This window comes from Balaenoptera acutorostrata, chromosome 15, assembly GCF_949987535.1.
Source record: "Balaenoptera acutorostrata chromosome 15, mBalAcu1.1, whole genome shotgun sequence".
NCBI lineage: Eukaryota > Metazoa > Chordata > Mammalia > Artiodactyla > Balaenopteridae > Balaenoptera > Balaenoptera acutorostrata.
Window position 1 is genome coordinate 4,497,859 of NC_080078.1, and position 15,226 is coordinate 4,513,084.

The window sequence follows — 15,226 nt, forward strand, 5'->3', positions numbered from 1 at the left end:
AACTACTTGAACATATAAAAACCATTCTTGGTTTATGCTGTACAAAAAAGAGGCAGTGGGCTTAATTTGGCCTATGATCCATATTATTTTGCCGACTCCTGCTTAGGGGATGGAAAAGTAATACATTAAAGGGAAACTTTTCTCTGGATAACACCATGGAATGGGATGGGGAGGGTCCCCTACCTCCCTGGACCCCCTGTTTGGAATTGTACATGAGATTTCAATCTTCTCTCTTGGTTCAGCCACTTTGCTTGGCATCCAATCTGACACTGACACAGAATTAGCCAACAAAAAAATGAACTGCAGTCATGTCTTCTAAAATGCAACCTATGCCTTCCTCCAAAACTTAGTGGTGCACTAATGATGAAATACAAGAGTGAGTCTTAGAAAGTAAAAGGCAGCCCACTCAAAATCTTTTCAACATCCGAACAAGATTATTCATGGAATCAATAGAATCCTAATAAATACTAGCACAGTGTAATAGTATTAAATTCCTAATAAAATGTGCAGTATTTTACCTTCAGAAAAATGTGTGTGCACACCCCCCCGGCAAAAAAAAAGAAAAATGTTCACCCAAATCTTGGTTTGTAATTATTCTCCACTAAATGGAACCAGAGCGCTTAAGAGTAAAAGCTTATTCCAATGCTGATTAGGAAAATTAAGTGTAGAACAGTCATTTGTACTAGCAATCAGGAAGTGCTCGAAAACTGACGGGAAGTGATTTCACCAAAAATGGCAGAGTAGAGAAATCTGTCCCCCCCCCCCCGCCCCCAACATGAACGATTAATGAGCTGGCAACGTTGGCAAAACTCTAAAATCTAGTCCAGGACTTAGAACCACCAAGGAAGCTTGATAAGGGCAACACGTTGCAGTGATGAAAGCTGCCCACCCACTGTCCCCCACATTTCAGGTCAGCAGCCCGATGGACGGCAGTCTGAGTCCCAGGCACAGGTTGCTGGGGGCAGGGCAAGAATGAGAATTTACCCCACAGGGCTGTGCTTGTGGGTCTCACCTGTGGGCTGCTGTCTGTAAGTCAGTAACAGGGCTTCCATTTGTTGTTTCCTTGACTCAAAGCAGTCTTCCCAGAGGGCTGGTGCTGAAGGCATTTAAAGGCATAAGTCCTGGGGGTGGGGCGGGCAGCAACCTGGGGCAGGATGACAGTCAAAGTGAGCCGCAGACGTATTGAGAAGCCTGGGAAGGGACAACTTGGAAAATGGAGTTCTGTGTTGCAATACGGGCTTTTGAAAAGCTTCCTAGTGCACGTCGTGTGTGCCAGGTGGGACACAGCTCAGAAAAGACCTGAAAAGTCCCTATGCTCTCACCTGCACTGGCCTGCAAGCTCCATGTAAGCTGGAAGTGAAGGCTAAGGTAGAGTGGAACCAGCCTGGCTAAGCGCTGAAGGAGTGCCCAACACAGAGCCAGCCTGCAAAACTAGGGGAATGTCCCTTTTTTTGGCTCCAGGTGTTTACAGAAACTGACAAAACACAGCTGACCTCTGGAAGCTAATGGAACAGAATTAAGTGGCCACACAATATACAGATTCAATGCAATCCCTATCAAGTTACCAATGGCATTTTTTACAGAACTAGAACAAAAATTTTTTGTTTGCACAGAAACACAAAAGACCCCGAATATCCAAAGTAATCCTGAGAAAGACAAATGGAGCTGGAGGAATCAGGTGCCCTGACAAAGCTACAGTAATCAAAACAGTATGGTACTGACACAAAAACAGAAATATAGATCAATGGAACAGGATAGAAAGCCCAGAAATAAACCTACGCACCTATGGTCACCTAATTTACAACAAAGGAGGCAAGAATATACGAGAAGACAGCCTCTTCAATAAGTGGTGCTGGGATAACTGGACAACTAACTACATGTAAAAGAATGAAATCAGAACATTCTCTAATACCATACACTAAAATAAACTCAAAATGGATTAAAGACCTAAGTGTAAATAAAACCAGACATTATAGAACTCTTAGAGGGAAAACATAGGCAGAACACTCTTCGACATATATCGCAGCAATATCTTTTTGGATCCACCTCCTAGAAAAACAAAAATAAAAAACAAAAAACCAAATGGGGGGCTTCCCTGGTGGCGCAGTGGTTGAGAGTCTGCCTGCCAATGCAGGGTACACGGGTTCGAGCCCTGGTCTGGGAAGATCCCACATGCCGCGGAGCAACTGGGCCCGTGAGCCATAATTACTGAGCCTGCGCGTCTGGAGCCTGTGCTCCGCAGCAAGAGAGGCCACGATAGTGAGAGGCCCGTGCACTGCGATGAAGAGTGGCCGCAACTAGAGAGAGCCCTCGCACAGAAACGAAGACCCAACACAACCATAAATAAATTAAAAAAAAAAAAAGATCAAGTCCTTTTAAAAAAAAAAACAAAAAACAAATGGGACCTAATTAAACTTAAAAGCTTTTGCACAACAAAGGAAATCATAAACAACAAAAAGTCAACCCACAGATGGGGAAAAAAATATTTGTAAACAAAGCCACTGACAAGGAATTAGTCTCCAAAATATACAAACAGCTCATGCAGCTCAGTATCAAAATAACCCAATCAAAAAATGGGCAGAAGATCTAAATAGACATTGCTCCAAAGAAGACATACAGATGGCCAAAAAGCACATGAAAAGATGCCCAGCATCGCTAATTATTAGAGAAATGCAAATCAAAACTACAATGAGGTTATCACCTCACACTGGTCGGAATGGCCATTACCAAAAAGTCTATAAACAATAAATGCTGGAGAGGGTGTGGAGAAAAGAGAACCCTCCTGCACTGTTGGTGAGAATGTAAATTGGTGCAGCCACTATGGAGAACAGTATAGAGGTTCCTTAAAAAACTAAAAATAGAACTACTGTATGATCCAGCAATCTCACTCCTGGGCATATATCCAGAGAAAACCATAATTCGAAAAGATACATGCACCCCAATGTTCATAGCAGTACTATTTACAATAGCCAAGGCATGGAAGCAACCTAAATGCCCATCAACAGAGGAATGGATAAAGAAAATGTGGTACATATATACAATGGAATATTACCCAGACATAAAGAATGAAATAACACTATTTGTAGCGACATGGATGGACCCAGAGATTATCATACTAAGTGAAGTCAGTCAGACAAAGACAAATAAATGATATCACTTATATGTGGAATCTAAAAAAAAATGATACAAATGAGCTTATTTACAAAACAAACAGATTCACAGACTTCAAAAACAAACTTATGGTTACCAAAGGGGGAAAGGCAGTGGGGAGGGATAAATTAAGAGTTTGGGATTAACATATACACACTACTATATATAAGATAGATAACTAACAAGGACCTATTGTATAGCACAGGGAACTATATTCAATAACTTGTAATAAATCACAATGGAAAGGAATATGAAAAATAATACATATATTCTTTATGAATCTTTATGAATCACTTTGTTGTACAACAGAAACTAACATTACATTGTAAATCAACTATACTCCAGTATAAAATAAAAACTAAAAAGAGTTAAGTGGCCACACATGACAAAGAATATAGACTTATAAAAATAGTTTAGAAAAGTCAATAAGGAAGCAAACGACAAGAACCCACAACAAAAAATTCCTGGGGCAGGGGGAGAATCTGATTTCCAGAGTTCCCACGTTATCATATTTAAAATGTCTAGTTTTCAGCAAAACATGCAAAGAAACAAAGTATGGCCCACTCACAGGAGAAAGACCAACAGAAACTGTCTCTGAGCCCTGCCTCTGGTTGGGGGGAAGTGGTCCAGCCAGTGGGATTAGGAGTGCCACTCAGTAGGCAGCTACTTGAGACTAAATTTAAATTCAATCAGAATCCCAAAAAGCTCCGGAGAGGAGCCTGGTAAATCCGTTCTAAAGGTCGCCTCTAAGAACTAATGTGGGAAAAGCCAAGAAAGTCTTGAAAAATAGAAATGAAGAGGGACTTGGAGAAGTGTTACAAAGCAAGAGCAATTAAAATACCACTTTAATTAGCACAAGTGTAAAATATTAGCTATATAAATAAAACAAAAACCTGGAAAGAACCAGAGTACTTACAACCTGTGAGTCAGGACAGAGAAGGCAAATAAGACAATGTAACCAAGCTGCCTGCAGCTCCAAGGTCAAAACAGACCAACCACTGGTCTACAATCATCTGCTATTGCAAACCCCTGTGAGAACTCCCATTGGCTCTCCCTGGCCTCTCAGATTAAGTGTCCATCCTGGGAACAACCAAACTGGGCCAGGAAGATGGTGCTGTGACTGGCCCACCAGGAAATGTGCCAGCTCTGGGGTCTCAGCTTCTTTCTGGAAGGATGTAGGGAACGGTGCTGAGCAGACAGGAAGCAAAGCCACTACACATGAAAATTTAAGCCACAATAAAGATCATATTTCAAATCAGCGACAAAAAGATTAGTTAAATGGTGTAAGGACAACTAGCAATTCATTAGAAAAATAAAAATCAGACCCTTACTTACATCAAGCCACATCTTGTCAAGAAAAAAGTGGTTAAAGATCAATGAAAAATTCATTTAATTTTTAAAAGGTTGTTTCATATAAAGAGAAAGAATACTTAATATGTAACTAGGTGCCAAGAGGAAATCTCCTGCACTCTATTTCTCTCAAACAAGAAATAACATTATTTCTTCATTACATGGAAATTTACAAAGCAGAAAGCAGCGGCTGAATCATTTTCTCAAAGAAATTATTCTTGCCCCCAAATTCCTATATCTAACACTTGTGAATGGCTAATTTTTAAAAATGCATACCTCTGCAATGTTAGCATGCCTTACAGCCCCAAGTGACAGAAAAATCTCAACTCCAACAGGCTTACACATGACCTCAGGTCTTCCCAATACAGAGCAGCTTCAGAGCTGGTAAGGTCACCATTCTGGGTCATCACTGCCCACTTTCTTCCATCTCTTTGCTCCCCATCTTCAGACGACTAGCTCTGAGTCACAAGATGCAACCAACGGGGGGCTTCCCTGGTGGTCCAGTGGTTAAGAATCCGCCTTCCAATGCAGGGGACACAGGTTCTAACCCTGGTCGGGGAACTAAGATCCCACATGCCATGGGGCAACTAAGCCTGCGCGCCACAACTACTGAGCCCGAGCACCACAGCTAGAGAGAAGCCCAGGCACCACAGCGAAGAGCCCACCTGCCACAACAAAGACCCAACGCAGGCAAAAACAATTAATAATAAATAATAATAAAAAAGATGCAACCAAAGGGTTGTATCCGGACAGACAATGCCATTCTGCTCATGTCTTATCAAATCACCCAGAACTTTTCCCTAAACATCCTATGGGCCATTGCCAGAAACAGTCCCTGGTGAGGGGAGGAAAAACAGGCCACATCAAGGCTCTCCCAAAAGGAGGGAGTGCAGAGTAGCCTGCCAACCTGCTGCCAGGAAACAGGGAAAAGCAGAAAGCAAGAATCAGGGCACAGTACCCAGTGTCCTATTAGGCAAATGGTTCCTGGGTTCCTAATGCCTGGGCTACAAGCACTGTACCTCTGTAGGTAGCCCTTAGAGTCCCACCAGAAGCAGGAAAAGTAAGGGTGCACATGGCACAATTCTTAGCATAAGGAGCACTGCTGTTCTCAGTATTGCTGAACACAGGCTTGTGCTGGTAACAGTGCTGTACCCGCCTTTGCATATTTAGTGGACATTTTCATCACACCAGCTAAACCCAAGACAAACACTTTTTGTTTTTTTGAAAGGCATTGTTTGGTTTCTTTATTGAAGAGCAAATCAGTAACAATGGGAACTTTTATATACGTATGCCAGAAGACAGTAAGAGAGTAGATAAGTGATGTGATACTTTTCCAAAACCTTTTACAAAAATTTTCAGAGCTCTTTTAAGAAAAATATAGTGAATACTCATGTGCCTACCACTAAGTTCAACACTTGCTATAATTTTGCTATTTGTACTTCATTTACTTATATATGCATTTTTCCCCTGGACCACTTCAATGCTGCAGATATCATGAGAGCTCATCTCTCCAGTCAGCAAATGTGTCCTCAGAAACACATTCATAACCACAATTATCACTTAAGAAAATTAACTCTAGTTCCCTAATATCATCAAATTCCCATCCCACATTCAATTTCCTCCAGTTATCTCCAAAGTATCTACGTAGATGTCTTTTTGAACCAGATGTCTTTTGGATCCAATCAGGGTTCATGCACTACATTTGATCATGTCTCTTTAGTTTCTCTGAATCGAAAAATCTTTCCCTGCATTTCTTTTTAAAAATGACACTGACTTGTGAAGACCAGGCTAGCTGTCTTGAAAAATACCCTGCATTCCAGATTTGTCTGATTGTTTTCTCCAAAAAAGCTGTTCCTCTATCTCCTGTGTTTCCTGTAAACTTAAAGACTAATAAACACTTGATTAGATTCACATTAAATATTTTGGTAAGAGTACTCCACGGTGCAATGTAAGTACTTCATATTACATCTAATCAAAAAACATAATGTCACTGCTGCTCATTTGATCACTTGGTTAAAGTGGGGCAATCATTCAATTGTCCAGGTTCATTTTTCCCAGCTTCAGTGTGTAAGATATCTGTGGGGGACACTCTGTCTCTACACAAATACCGCTTCCTTTCCATCTAATGATCTAGATGCACCAGAGATTGCAAATTAGCAGTCAGTCCTTCTACATTTATGAGCTGGCATTTTTCTACAACAGAAGTCTTCCCACAACTGGAGATGAAAAGCTGCTCCTACTAAAAAGGACAGGGTAAAAACCTAGTTCTAATTACAGAGTAAGGAGTTTAAGATTTGCCTCCAATGGTGGAAATGAACTGAGCTGCAGACTCGGATTGTTTATTAAAATGTGATAGTCAGTCATTTTGTCTGACCATCAAATTACCTCACATTTGACCTCTGACACATCCCCATTGACATTCACGTGCTTCCTTGGTTTTTGACCAAGATGTCCCAGGCTCACCCTGGACACTCAGGGCCCAGACCTAGACTCAGCTCTTTCTCCAGGGAGTCCTGGTGCCTTGGAGGGGGCAATGCTGGACAGAGCTATGAAATACATAATTTTTCAAATGAGCAATATTTTCAATCTATATTTATCATTATAGGGAGTTTTACATACATTCTTTGATTTTTATGGTTGTCTCTTTTAAACTGGAAGTTTTGATTCCTAGTAACTTTGATAATTTATTTTTGCTTTATCCTACAATATATACAAAATAGATTCAAATAAATACCAATATTATTAAGAAAATTGATGATTTTATAATTTTTTACAGGTCTTTTTGTCCTTAAACACATCCCATTAAGGGTGTATAGTCATAATATGGAGTTCAGAAGTTTCTTCAAAGAATTATTTCTTTTGTGTGATTGAGTTGCCAATTTGATATTAAGTTGATTTGTTTTCAATTTCAAAATTTTTTTAAAAAGATTGATTGATTGCTATGTTGGGTCTTCGTTTCTGTGCTAGGGCTTTCTCTAGTTGGGGCAAGCAGGGGCCACTCTTCATCACGGTGCGCAGGCCTCTCACTATCGTGGCCTCTCTTGTTGCGGAGCACAGGCTCCAGACGCGCAGGTCAGTAGTTGTGGCTCATGGGCCTAGTTGCTCCGCGGCATGTGGGATCCTCCCAGACCCGGGCTCGAACCCGTGTCCCCTGCACTGGCAGGCAGACTCTCAACCACTGCGCCACCAGGGAAGCCCTCAATTTCAGAATGTCTTATTTTTACTTTTGAATATATAAATCATTTACATTTGTTCAAAAGTCAAAATTCCATAAAAAGGTAAAATCAAAGAAACCTTGCTTCCACCCCTATCTCTACCTTCCTGTTCACTTCTGCCTCCCTAGGTATTTGATAGTTTGTAGTTTATCCTTCTAGTGTTCTTCTTTGCAAAAATAAGTAATTGTGTATATGTGTGAGAATCCTCTCAATTCTTACACAAAAGGTAGCACGCTGGACAGTTTTCTATACTTTGATTTTCTCAATAATATGTTGTGGTACAGTACTTCAAATCTGTCAGTATTTCACTTAAAATGTATACTGTATACCAAATTACAAACACTGGTGGCATTTAGCGTGAGAAATCTGTCATAATAATTATTAAGCTATGGGGAGATATCTCCTACTGACAACCATTTTGACATCCACCATGTAAATCAAACACACAACATAGGTATGTTGCTAACACGCCTAACCCTTCTTACCTGAGGTACACTTCACGTGTCTAATGCTGTCAATCTGCTGCTGCAACCTGTGTTTCCAAAGGCTTCATATTACAAAACGAGTATCATTAGCATTAGACAGATCTTAGGTCACATTTTCAAAAGTTGGTACCACATGAGAATCATGACTTCCAGTATTACATTATTTCTGGAGGGAAAAAAAAATGTATCCATATTTCCTAAATTGATAGATTTCCCCTCAGTATTAACTCCTTATATAGTAGAGTTTAGTTTCCTTCTTAAACACTTGTACGTAAAACATTTATACAGTTTCACTCCAATATCAATTATCTGATATTCAGTAAGTTGTGACTTCGTAAATGCTTTAATACTTCTGATGCCTTTCCCCTGTGATTTCTCTGAAGCATATAGTGGATCTGTAGGTGGATACTAATAATGTTCTCAGGGAATCTCTCTCCTGACAAGTCCTCTGATATAAGAGAGCTTACAGTTTCTCCTGTGAGTTCTCTCAGGTGTGACAAAATGTGACTTTACACAGGAGTATTTTCCATATTTGCTGCCACTTTGGGTATCTCTGTGTGAATTACCTCATGTTTAGAGAGAGTTGACTTCTTGCAGAAGGCTTTCCCACATTCATTACATTCATAGGGCTTCTCCCCTGTGTGTGTTCGCTGGTGCACCATGAGTGCTGACTTCATACAGAAGGATTTCCCACATCTCTTACATTCATAGGGCTTCTCCCCTGTGTGGGTCCTCTGATGATTGAGGTTTGACTTCACATAAAACGTTTTCCCACATTTATTACATTCAAAGAGGTTCTTCCCTGTGTGAGTTCTCTGATGTACAGTGATGTGTGATTTCATACAGAAAGACTTCTCACATACATTACATTTATAAGGTTTCTCCTCTGTGTGAGCCCTCTGATGTATGGTTAGGGCTGACTTAGAAAGATTTCCCACATTTATTGCACTCACGGGGCTTCTCTCCAGTGTGTGTTCTCTGATGTTCAATGAGGTGTGACTTCTGGAAGAAATTTTTCCCACATTCTTTACATTCGTAAGGTTTCTCCCCTGTGTGTGTTCGCTGATGTTTAGTGAGGTGTGACTTCTGGAAAAAGGTTTTACCACATTCTTTACATTCGTAAGGTTTCTCCCCTGTGTGTATTCTCTGGTGCTGACTGAGGGCTGACTTCATATAGAAAGCTTTCCCACATTCATTACACTTATAGGGTTTCTCCCCTGTATGAGTTCTCTGGTGTACACTTAAGGTTGACTTATGGTGAAAGGTCTTCTGACATTCATTACATTCGTAGGGTTTCTCTTCTGAGTGTGTCTTCTGATGATCAGTGAGGTTTGACTTCATAGAAAAGGCTTTCTCACATTCTTTACATACACGGGGTTTCTTTCCTGTGTGATTTCTCTGATGAATATTAAGTAGCGACTTCACATAGAATGACTTTTCACATTCATTGCATTTGAAAGGTTTCTCCCCAGTGTGAGTTCTCTGGTATATAATGAGGGTCGACTTCATAAGGAAGGCTTTCTCACATGCATTACACTTGTGTGGTTTCTCCCGTGTGAGTTTTCTGATGTTTAGTGAGTGCCGACTTTTTGTAGAAGGACTTCTCACATTCATTGCACCCGTAGGGTTTCTCCCCCATGTGAGTTCTTTGATGTACAGTGAGGATCGAATTCGTAGAGAAGGATTTGCCACACTCAGTACACTCATAGGGTTTCAATCCCATGTGAATTTTCTGTTTAGTGAGGTTTGCCTTCACACAGAAGGTTTTCCCACATTCATTACAGGCATAGCGTTTCTTTCCTGTATGGGATACTTGATGTATAATCAGGCTGACTTATAGCAGAAGGATTTCCCACATTCAGTACATTTATAGGGTTTCTCTTCTGTATGCTTCCCCTGATGAACTTGTAGGGCTGACTTATAGTAGAAGGATTTTCCACACTCAGTACATTTGTAGGGTTTCTCCCCTGTGTGTGTTCTCTGATGATCAGCAAATTGTGACTTCTGTGAGAAAGTTTTCCCACATTCATTGCATTTGAAAGGTTTCTCCCCCGTATGCGTTTTCTAAATTTATTTATTTTATTTATTTTTGGCTGTGTTGGGTCTTCATTTCTGTGCGAGGGCTTTCTCTAGTTGCAGAGAGCGGGGGCCACTCTTCATCGCGGTGCGCGGGCCTCTCACTGTCGTGGCCTCTCTTGTTGTGGAGCACAGGCTCCAGACGCGCAGGCTCAGTAATTGTGGCTCACGGACCCAGTTGCTCCGCGGCATGTGGGATCTTCCCGGACCAGGGCTCGAACCCGTGTCCCCTGCACTGGCAGGCAGACTCTCAACCACTGCACCACCAGGGAAACCCCCGTATGCGTTTTCTGATGCTTAGTTAGGTTTGATTTCACACAGAAGGATTTCCCACAATCTTTACATTCATATGGTTTCTCCCGTGTGAGTTCTCTGATGGTTGAAGTTTGATTTTGCATAGGACTTCCCATAATCCTTACATTGATAGGGCTTCTCTCCTGTGTGAATTCTCTGATGGACCTTTAGAGCTGAGCAATGACGAAAAGATTTCTTGCATTCATTACATACATGAAGCTTCTTTTCTGACTGTGTCCTCTGCTGGTCAGTAATGGCCGACTTTCCAGGGGCTTTATCACATTCATGGGGTTTCTCTCCTGTGTGGGTTCTCTGAGGGTCAGTGGGTTGTGATTTCTGGAAGGTTTTCCCACATTTATTACTTTCACATGGTTCCTCTCTTGTGTGTATTTTCTGATGTTGAGTGAGGTGGGATTCCTGGTAAAAAGATTTCTTGCAGTGACTGCATTCAAATGTTCTCCCTTGTGAGTTTTATGAAGTTGAGTGAGATGGGACTTCTTGCTGGAATTATTCTCATTTTCATTTGATTCGTGGGTTTCCTCCTCCATGTTAACTTCCTGATGTTTAAAGAGGGTTGACTTCTCACACTCATTAACTTCAGAATGATTCTCCTTTGTGTGAATTTCCTGCTGGACTTTAAGGGTTGACTTGTCACTGGTATTTTCCCCCTGTTCCTTATAATCCTGGGGCTTCTCTTCAGTTTGGGTCCTCTGAGGTGTGATGATGGCTGCCTCACTAAGGACAGCTGCCCCACATTCATGACCTTCAACAGGTGGTCCCAGAGGCTGAATTTTCTGTTGCCCAGTAGGGTCCTTATTATGACTTAGAGATTTTCCATCTTGGTTATGTTCATCAGATTTCTTTCCAGGATGAGTATTTTCTTGATTATTATCAAGAAGCAACTTCCCACATGCATTAATTTCATTAGAGTTCTTACTTGAATGATTTTTATCACTAATAACGGATTCTGAAACATTTTTCAAACTCATTCCATGTAAGTCATATTGACAGGGTGTTTTTCTGAAAACATTATCTCTCTTCTTAGTCAGTGTTTTTTTGTTTATGAGTGAAACTCGCCACAAATGTTTATCTTGGTTTTCCTGGCTTCTGTCTATAAGGTCATAAATAAGAAAAATTAGGTGTACTTTAAAAATGCTAACACATTTCCTACGTAAATAAAATTTATTACATCAGTGATTCTCATTTTTTAGTCCCAAGCTCCTAGGATGAAATCCCCAAATCCCAAGCATATATATCCCCTTAGATCAGAAAAAAGAAAAATAGAAAACACCTGCTATAGTGGAAAAGGGAGAGTAAAACTATAATGCACACACATATATTTGCTGTTTTAAAAATAAGACCTTCAGAACTAAAAAGAGAAGAAGAGACTAAACACAAGGAACAGTGAGCTAAGGGAAACTCATAGATAACTGGGTTATTATCCCAACGAAAACCATGAACAGAAGTAGAGTGAGAAATATTAGTGTACATGGATTTCAGGAGAAATACCAGAGGAAGTCTTAGGTGTGGGATAAAACAAATTATCTGTACATACACGGATACAGCCCACTATCTGTAAGCCAATGGGCAAAATAAGACATATTAGTTGTTCAAGATATCCTTACAAAAATACACAATAAATATTTTTTAAAATATTTATTCCCAATCACAGGCCACAAGTCTGATAGGTTCTTACATTCAGAAGTCTGCTTTTCAGCTTTGGTTCTACTAAAAACTCAGACGTTCTCCAGGAAATGTATCTTTCCCCTTTCCTCCCCCCTTCTTCCCTCTCTCCCTCTCCCTTCCTCACATACTTTTTTTCAAATGATGCCTCCAAGTCCATCTTCTCCAACACTGAAATAGTCACTACCTATACTTTTTATTAACACACTATGGAAAGGACTTTTATCCAATAGCACTTGGTAACACTGAATTTCAATATATATCACACAATTTTGTTTCTTTCTCCCAACTACAGCCTATGCTCCTAGCAGGTTTTAATGTATCTCCAGTTGCCTTTGAGTCCCTCTGAGTAGACATTCAGTTGGTGGCCCTCAAAAAGCATCAGAATTACCTGGAAAATTTTCTTAATTATTTTTATTTTGTATTGGAGTATGGTTGATTTACAATGTTGTGTTAGTTTCAGGTGTACAGCAAAGTGATTCAGTTATACATATACACATACCTATTCTTTTTTAGATTCTTTCCCCATATAGGTTATTAGAGAGTACTGAGTAGATTTCCCTGTGCTATACAGTAGGTCCTTGTTGATTATCTACTTTATATATAGTATTGTGTATATGTTAATCCCAACCTCCTAATTTATCCCTCCCCCACAGAATAACCTGGAAATTTTTATTCAAAACATGGAGTATAGATTCCCTGGTGGCACAGAGGTTAAGAATCCGCCTGCCAGTGCAGGGGATATGGGTTCGGGCCCTGGTCTGGGAAGATCCCACATGCCGCAGAGCAACTAAGCCCATGCGCCATAACTACTGAGCCTGTGCTCTACAGCCCATGAGCCACAACTACTGAGCCCACGCGCCTAGAGCCCATGCTCCGCAACGAGAAGCCACCACAATGAGAAGCCCAGGCATCACAACAAAGAGTAGCCCCTGCTCGCCGCAACTAGAGAAAGCCCACGTGCAGCAACGAAGACCCAATGCAGCCAAAAATAAACAAATAAATAAAAACAAATTTATAAAAAAAACAGAAACAAAACATGGAGTATAGACTGTCATAGCCCCATGTCAATCCATGTACCCTATGAATCAGAATCTACAGGTAAGTGATGTAGGCCTATGTACTTAGGAAATGCTTTCTGAAAAAACGTATCTATCAGTATTAATAGATGAGCATATCTATTATATATTATACATCAAATTAAGGAAGAGTTAAAAAAAAAAAAAAGAGGCCCTCCAGATGGGGACAAAAGCCTCAGCAATAACCAGATGCTCTCAGGTGTCACAGTATATGATGAGGTCTGAATTCCTTGTGGCTCAGCTGCTAAGTGAAATGGGAATTCTAAGAGGGGAGAGAGTAAGGAGCACTTCAAAACAGAGGTGAGTACCTGAGCTCAAACATAAACTAAGTGTAAAATACGCACAACAAGCATTAACTACATGCCAGGCACAGTCCTAAGCCCTTTCTTAAGGATCTGGACAGGCAAACCTCAAGAAGAGGTGCAGATGTGGGTAAGATGTATGAGCAGTATTTAGAAGAAGGATCAAATGGAACTTACCATGAGTTTTTGAGTAACATCAACAAAAAAGGATGAATATAGACTGATATGTTTAAGAAGAGGTGTCGTAAGTAATAGAGGACAACCCTAGGATTATATAAGGCCAGCAACAAGACGAAACAGATGCTTTAGATTTAAATATATATACTTACAATTAGGAATGAAATAAGGCATCAGAGAATAAGGTTCTGGTTTTGAGAAAGGTCACTGGAAGGTAAGAAAAAAAACTATAGAAGATAGTTTTCAAAAGAAAATTAAAAATAAGAGCAACTATGGACAGATCAGTATTACAGGTGCTTTTCATGGTTGTCAGATACGGGAGAAGAAAAGTGTTAGAACCCAAATAAGTGGAAATAAGGAATGTGAGAAGATTTACAATTTGGAAGAAATGATTTTAGGGTTAGTTTTTTGCCACACTGACAACGAAAGGACTGGAACATCTCAGGTAAAACGGAGAGTAGAGGGCAGATGAGGCGGAGATAGAGGACCTGGGAATTTTTCAGTCACTGGGTAAAGCGAAAACCTTAACTCTTAGGAACAGATGAGGTACAGGGAAGAGACATTGTAAGACCTAGTTCTTGACAAACTCTTACCAGGAGACAGAGTGATCGTGTGATCAAAACTGCTTGCTATTGTATGACGTCTTAATTTTTGCCAAATTTGAGCACAGAAAATGCTATTTCACTGTCATACTTTTTACTTCTCTGATTACCAATAAAGTTGTAGATATTCTCATTTATCATTTGTGTTTTTGTTTCCCACTTGTGTCTCCTTTTCATGTATGTCTTTTGTCCACTTCTCTGTTGGGTTGTTTGACTTTTTCTTATGAATTGTAGGAGTTCATTATTCAACAAACTTTTATTGAATGCTAAACTGTGGCTGGCACTATCCTAGAGAGTGGAAACACAGACATGAAAGAAAAAAAACCCTGTTCTGATGAAGTTTACATTCCAGTGGGAGGAAGCAGAAATTAAGTAAAATGAATAATGTATAATGCCTTATTTAAATTTCTGTTTGAGAAAAGCCATGAATGTATTTTGGATATTAAGCCTTTGCTGGTTATATATGTTACAAATAACTTCTCTCACTCTATGCCATGAATCTTGAATTTTTATGGTGTTTTGTAATGAGCGAATGTTCTTAATATAATCTATTTTTTTACATCTAAAACAGTATTTTTTGTGCTGTTTGAGAACCCTTTCATAAGGATTCTACATAGATGATGATACATATATATCAAGAGCGTACATATATTTCCCTTTTAGTTATAAACATATTCCACTATACTTTCTTCTAGAAGTTTTACATATTTTACTTTTAAATTGATTTCTGTATAATGGTAAAAGACATAAATGTTTTCTCCATATGAGTAATTTTCTCAATAGCACTTATTGAATTATCTCCCCTTTGTTTCT

General features: G+C 39.9%; 2 protein-coding genes across 8 annotated transcripts in view; both read right to left on the reverse strand.

The window, feature by feature from the left end:
- The window catches only part of LOC102999846 (zinc finger protein 510), a 45,023-nt gene that overhangs the window by 13,553 nt on the left and 16,244 nt on the right, over window positions 1-15,226 (reverse strand). For 5 of the 7 annotated variants that reach the window (XM_057530009.1, XM_057530008.1, XM_057530007.1 and 2 more), the window contains one exon: window positions 10,243-11,681. The exons of 1 other annotated variant lie outside the window; for it this stretch is intronic. In XM_057530009.1, the coding sequence (XP_057385992.1) occupies window positions 10,738-11,681 (944 nt within the window). In that variant the 3' untranslated portion in view covers window positions 10,243-10,737. Of the gene's footprint in view, window positions 1-768; window positions 1,145-10,242; window positions 11,682-15,226 lie in introns of those variants that run through there. One more of the 7 variants, XM_007187039.3, reaches the window with a different exon arrangement.
- On the reverse strand, window positions 2,909-10,625 carry LOC103000478 (zinc finger protein 717-like). Its single transcript, XM_057528705.1, is given in 5 exon segments — window positions 2,909-9,124; window positions 9,126-9,749; window positions 9,751-10,030; window positions 10,033-10,264; window positions 10,620-10,625. Coding segments are annotated over 5 exon segments (1,557 nt in total). The 3' UTR covers window positions 2,909-8,709.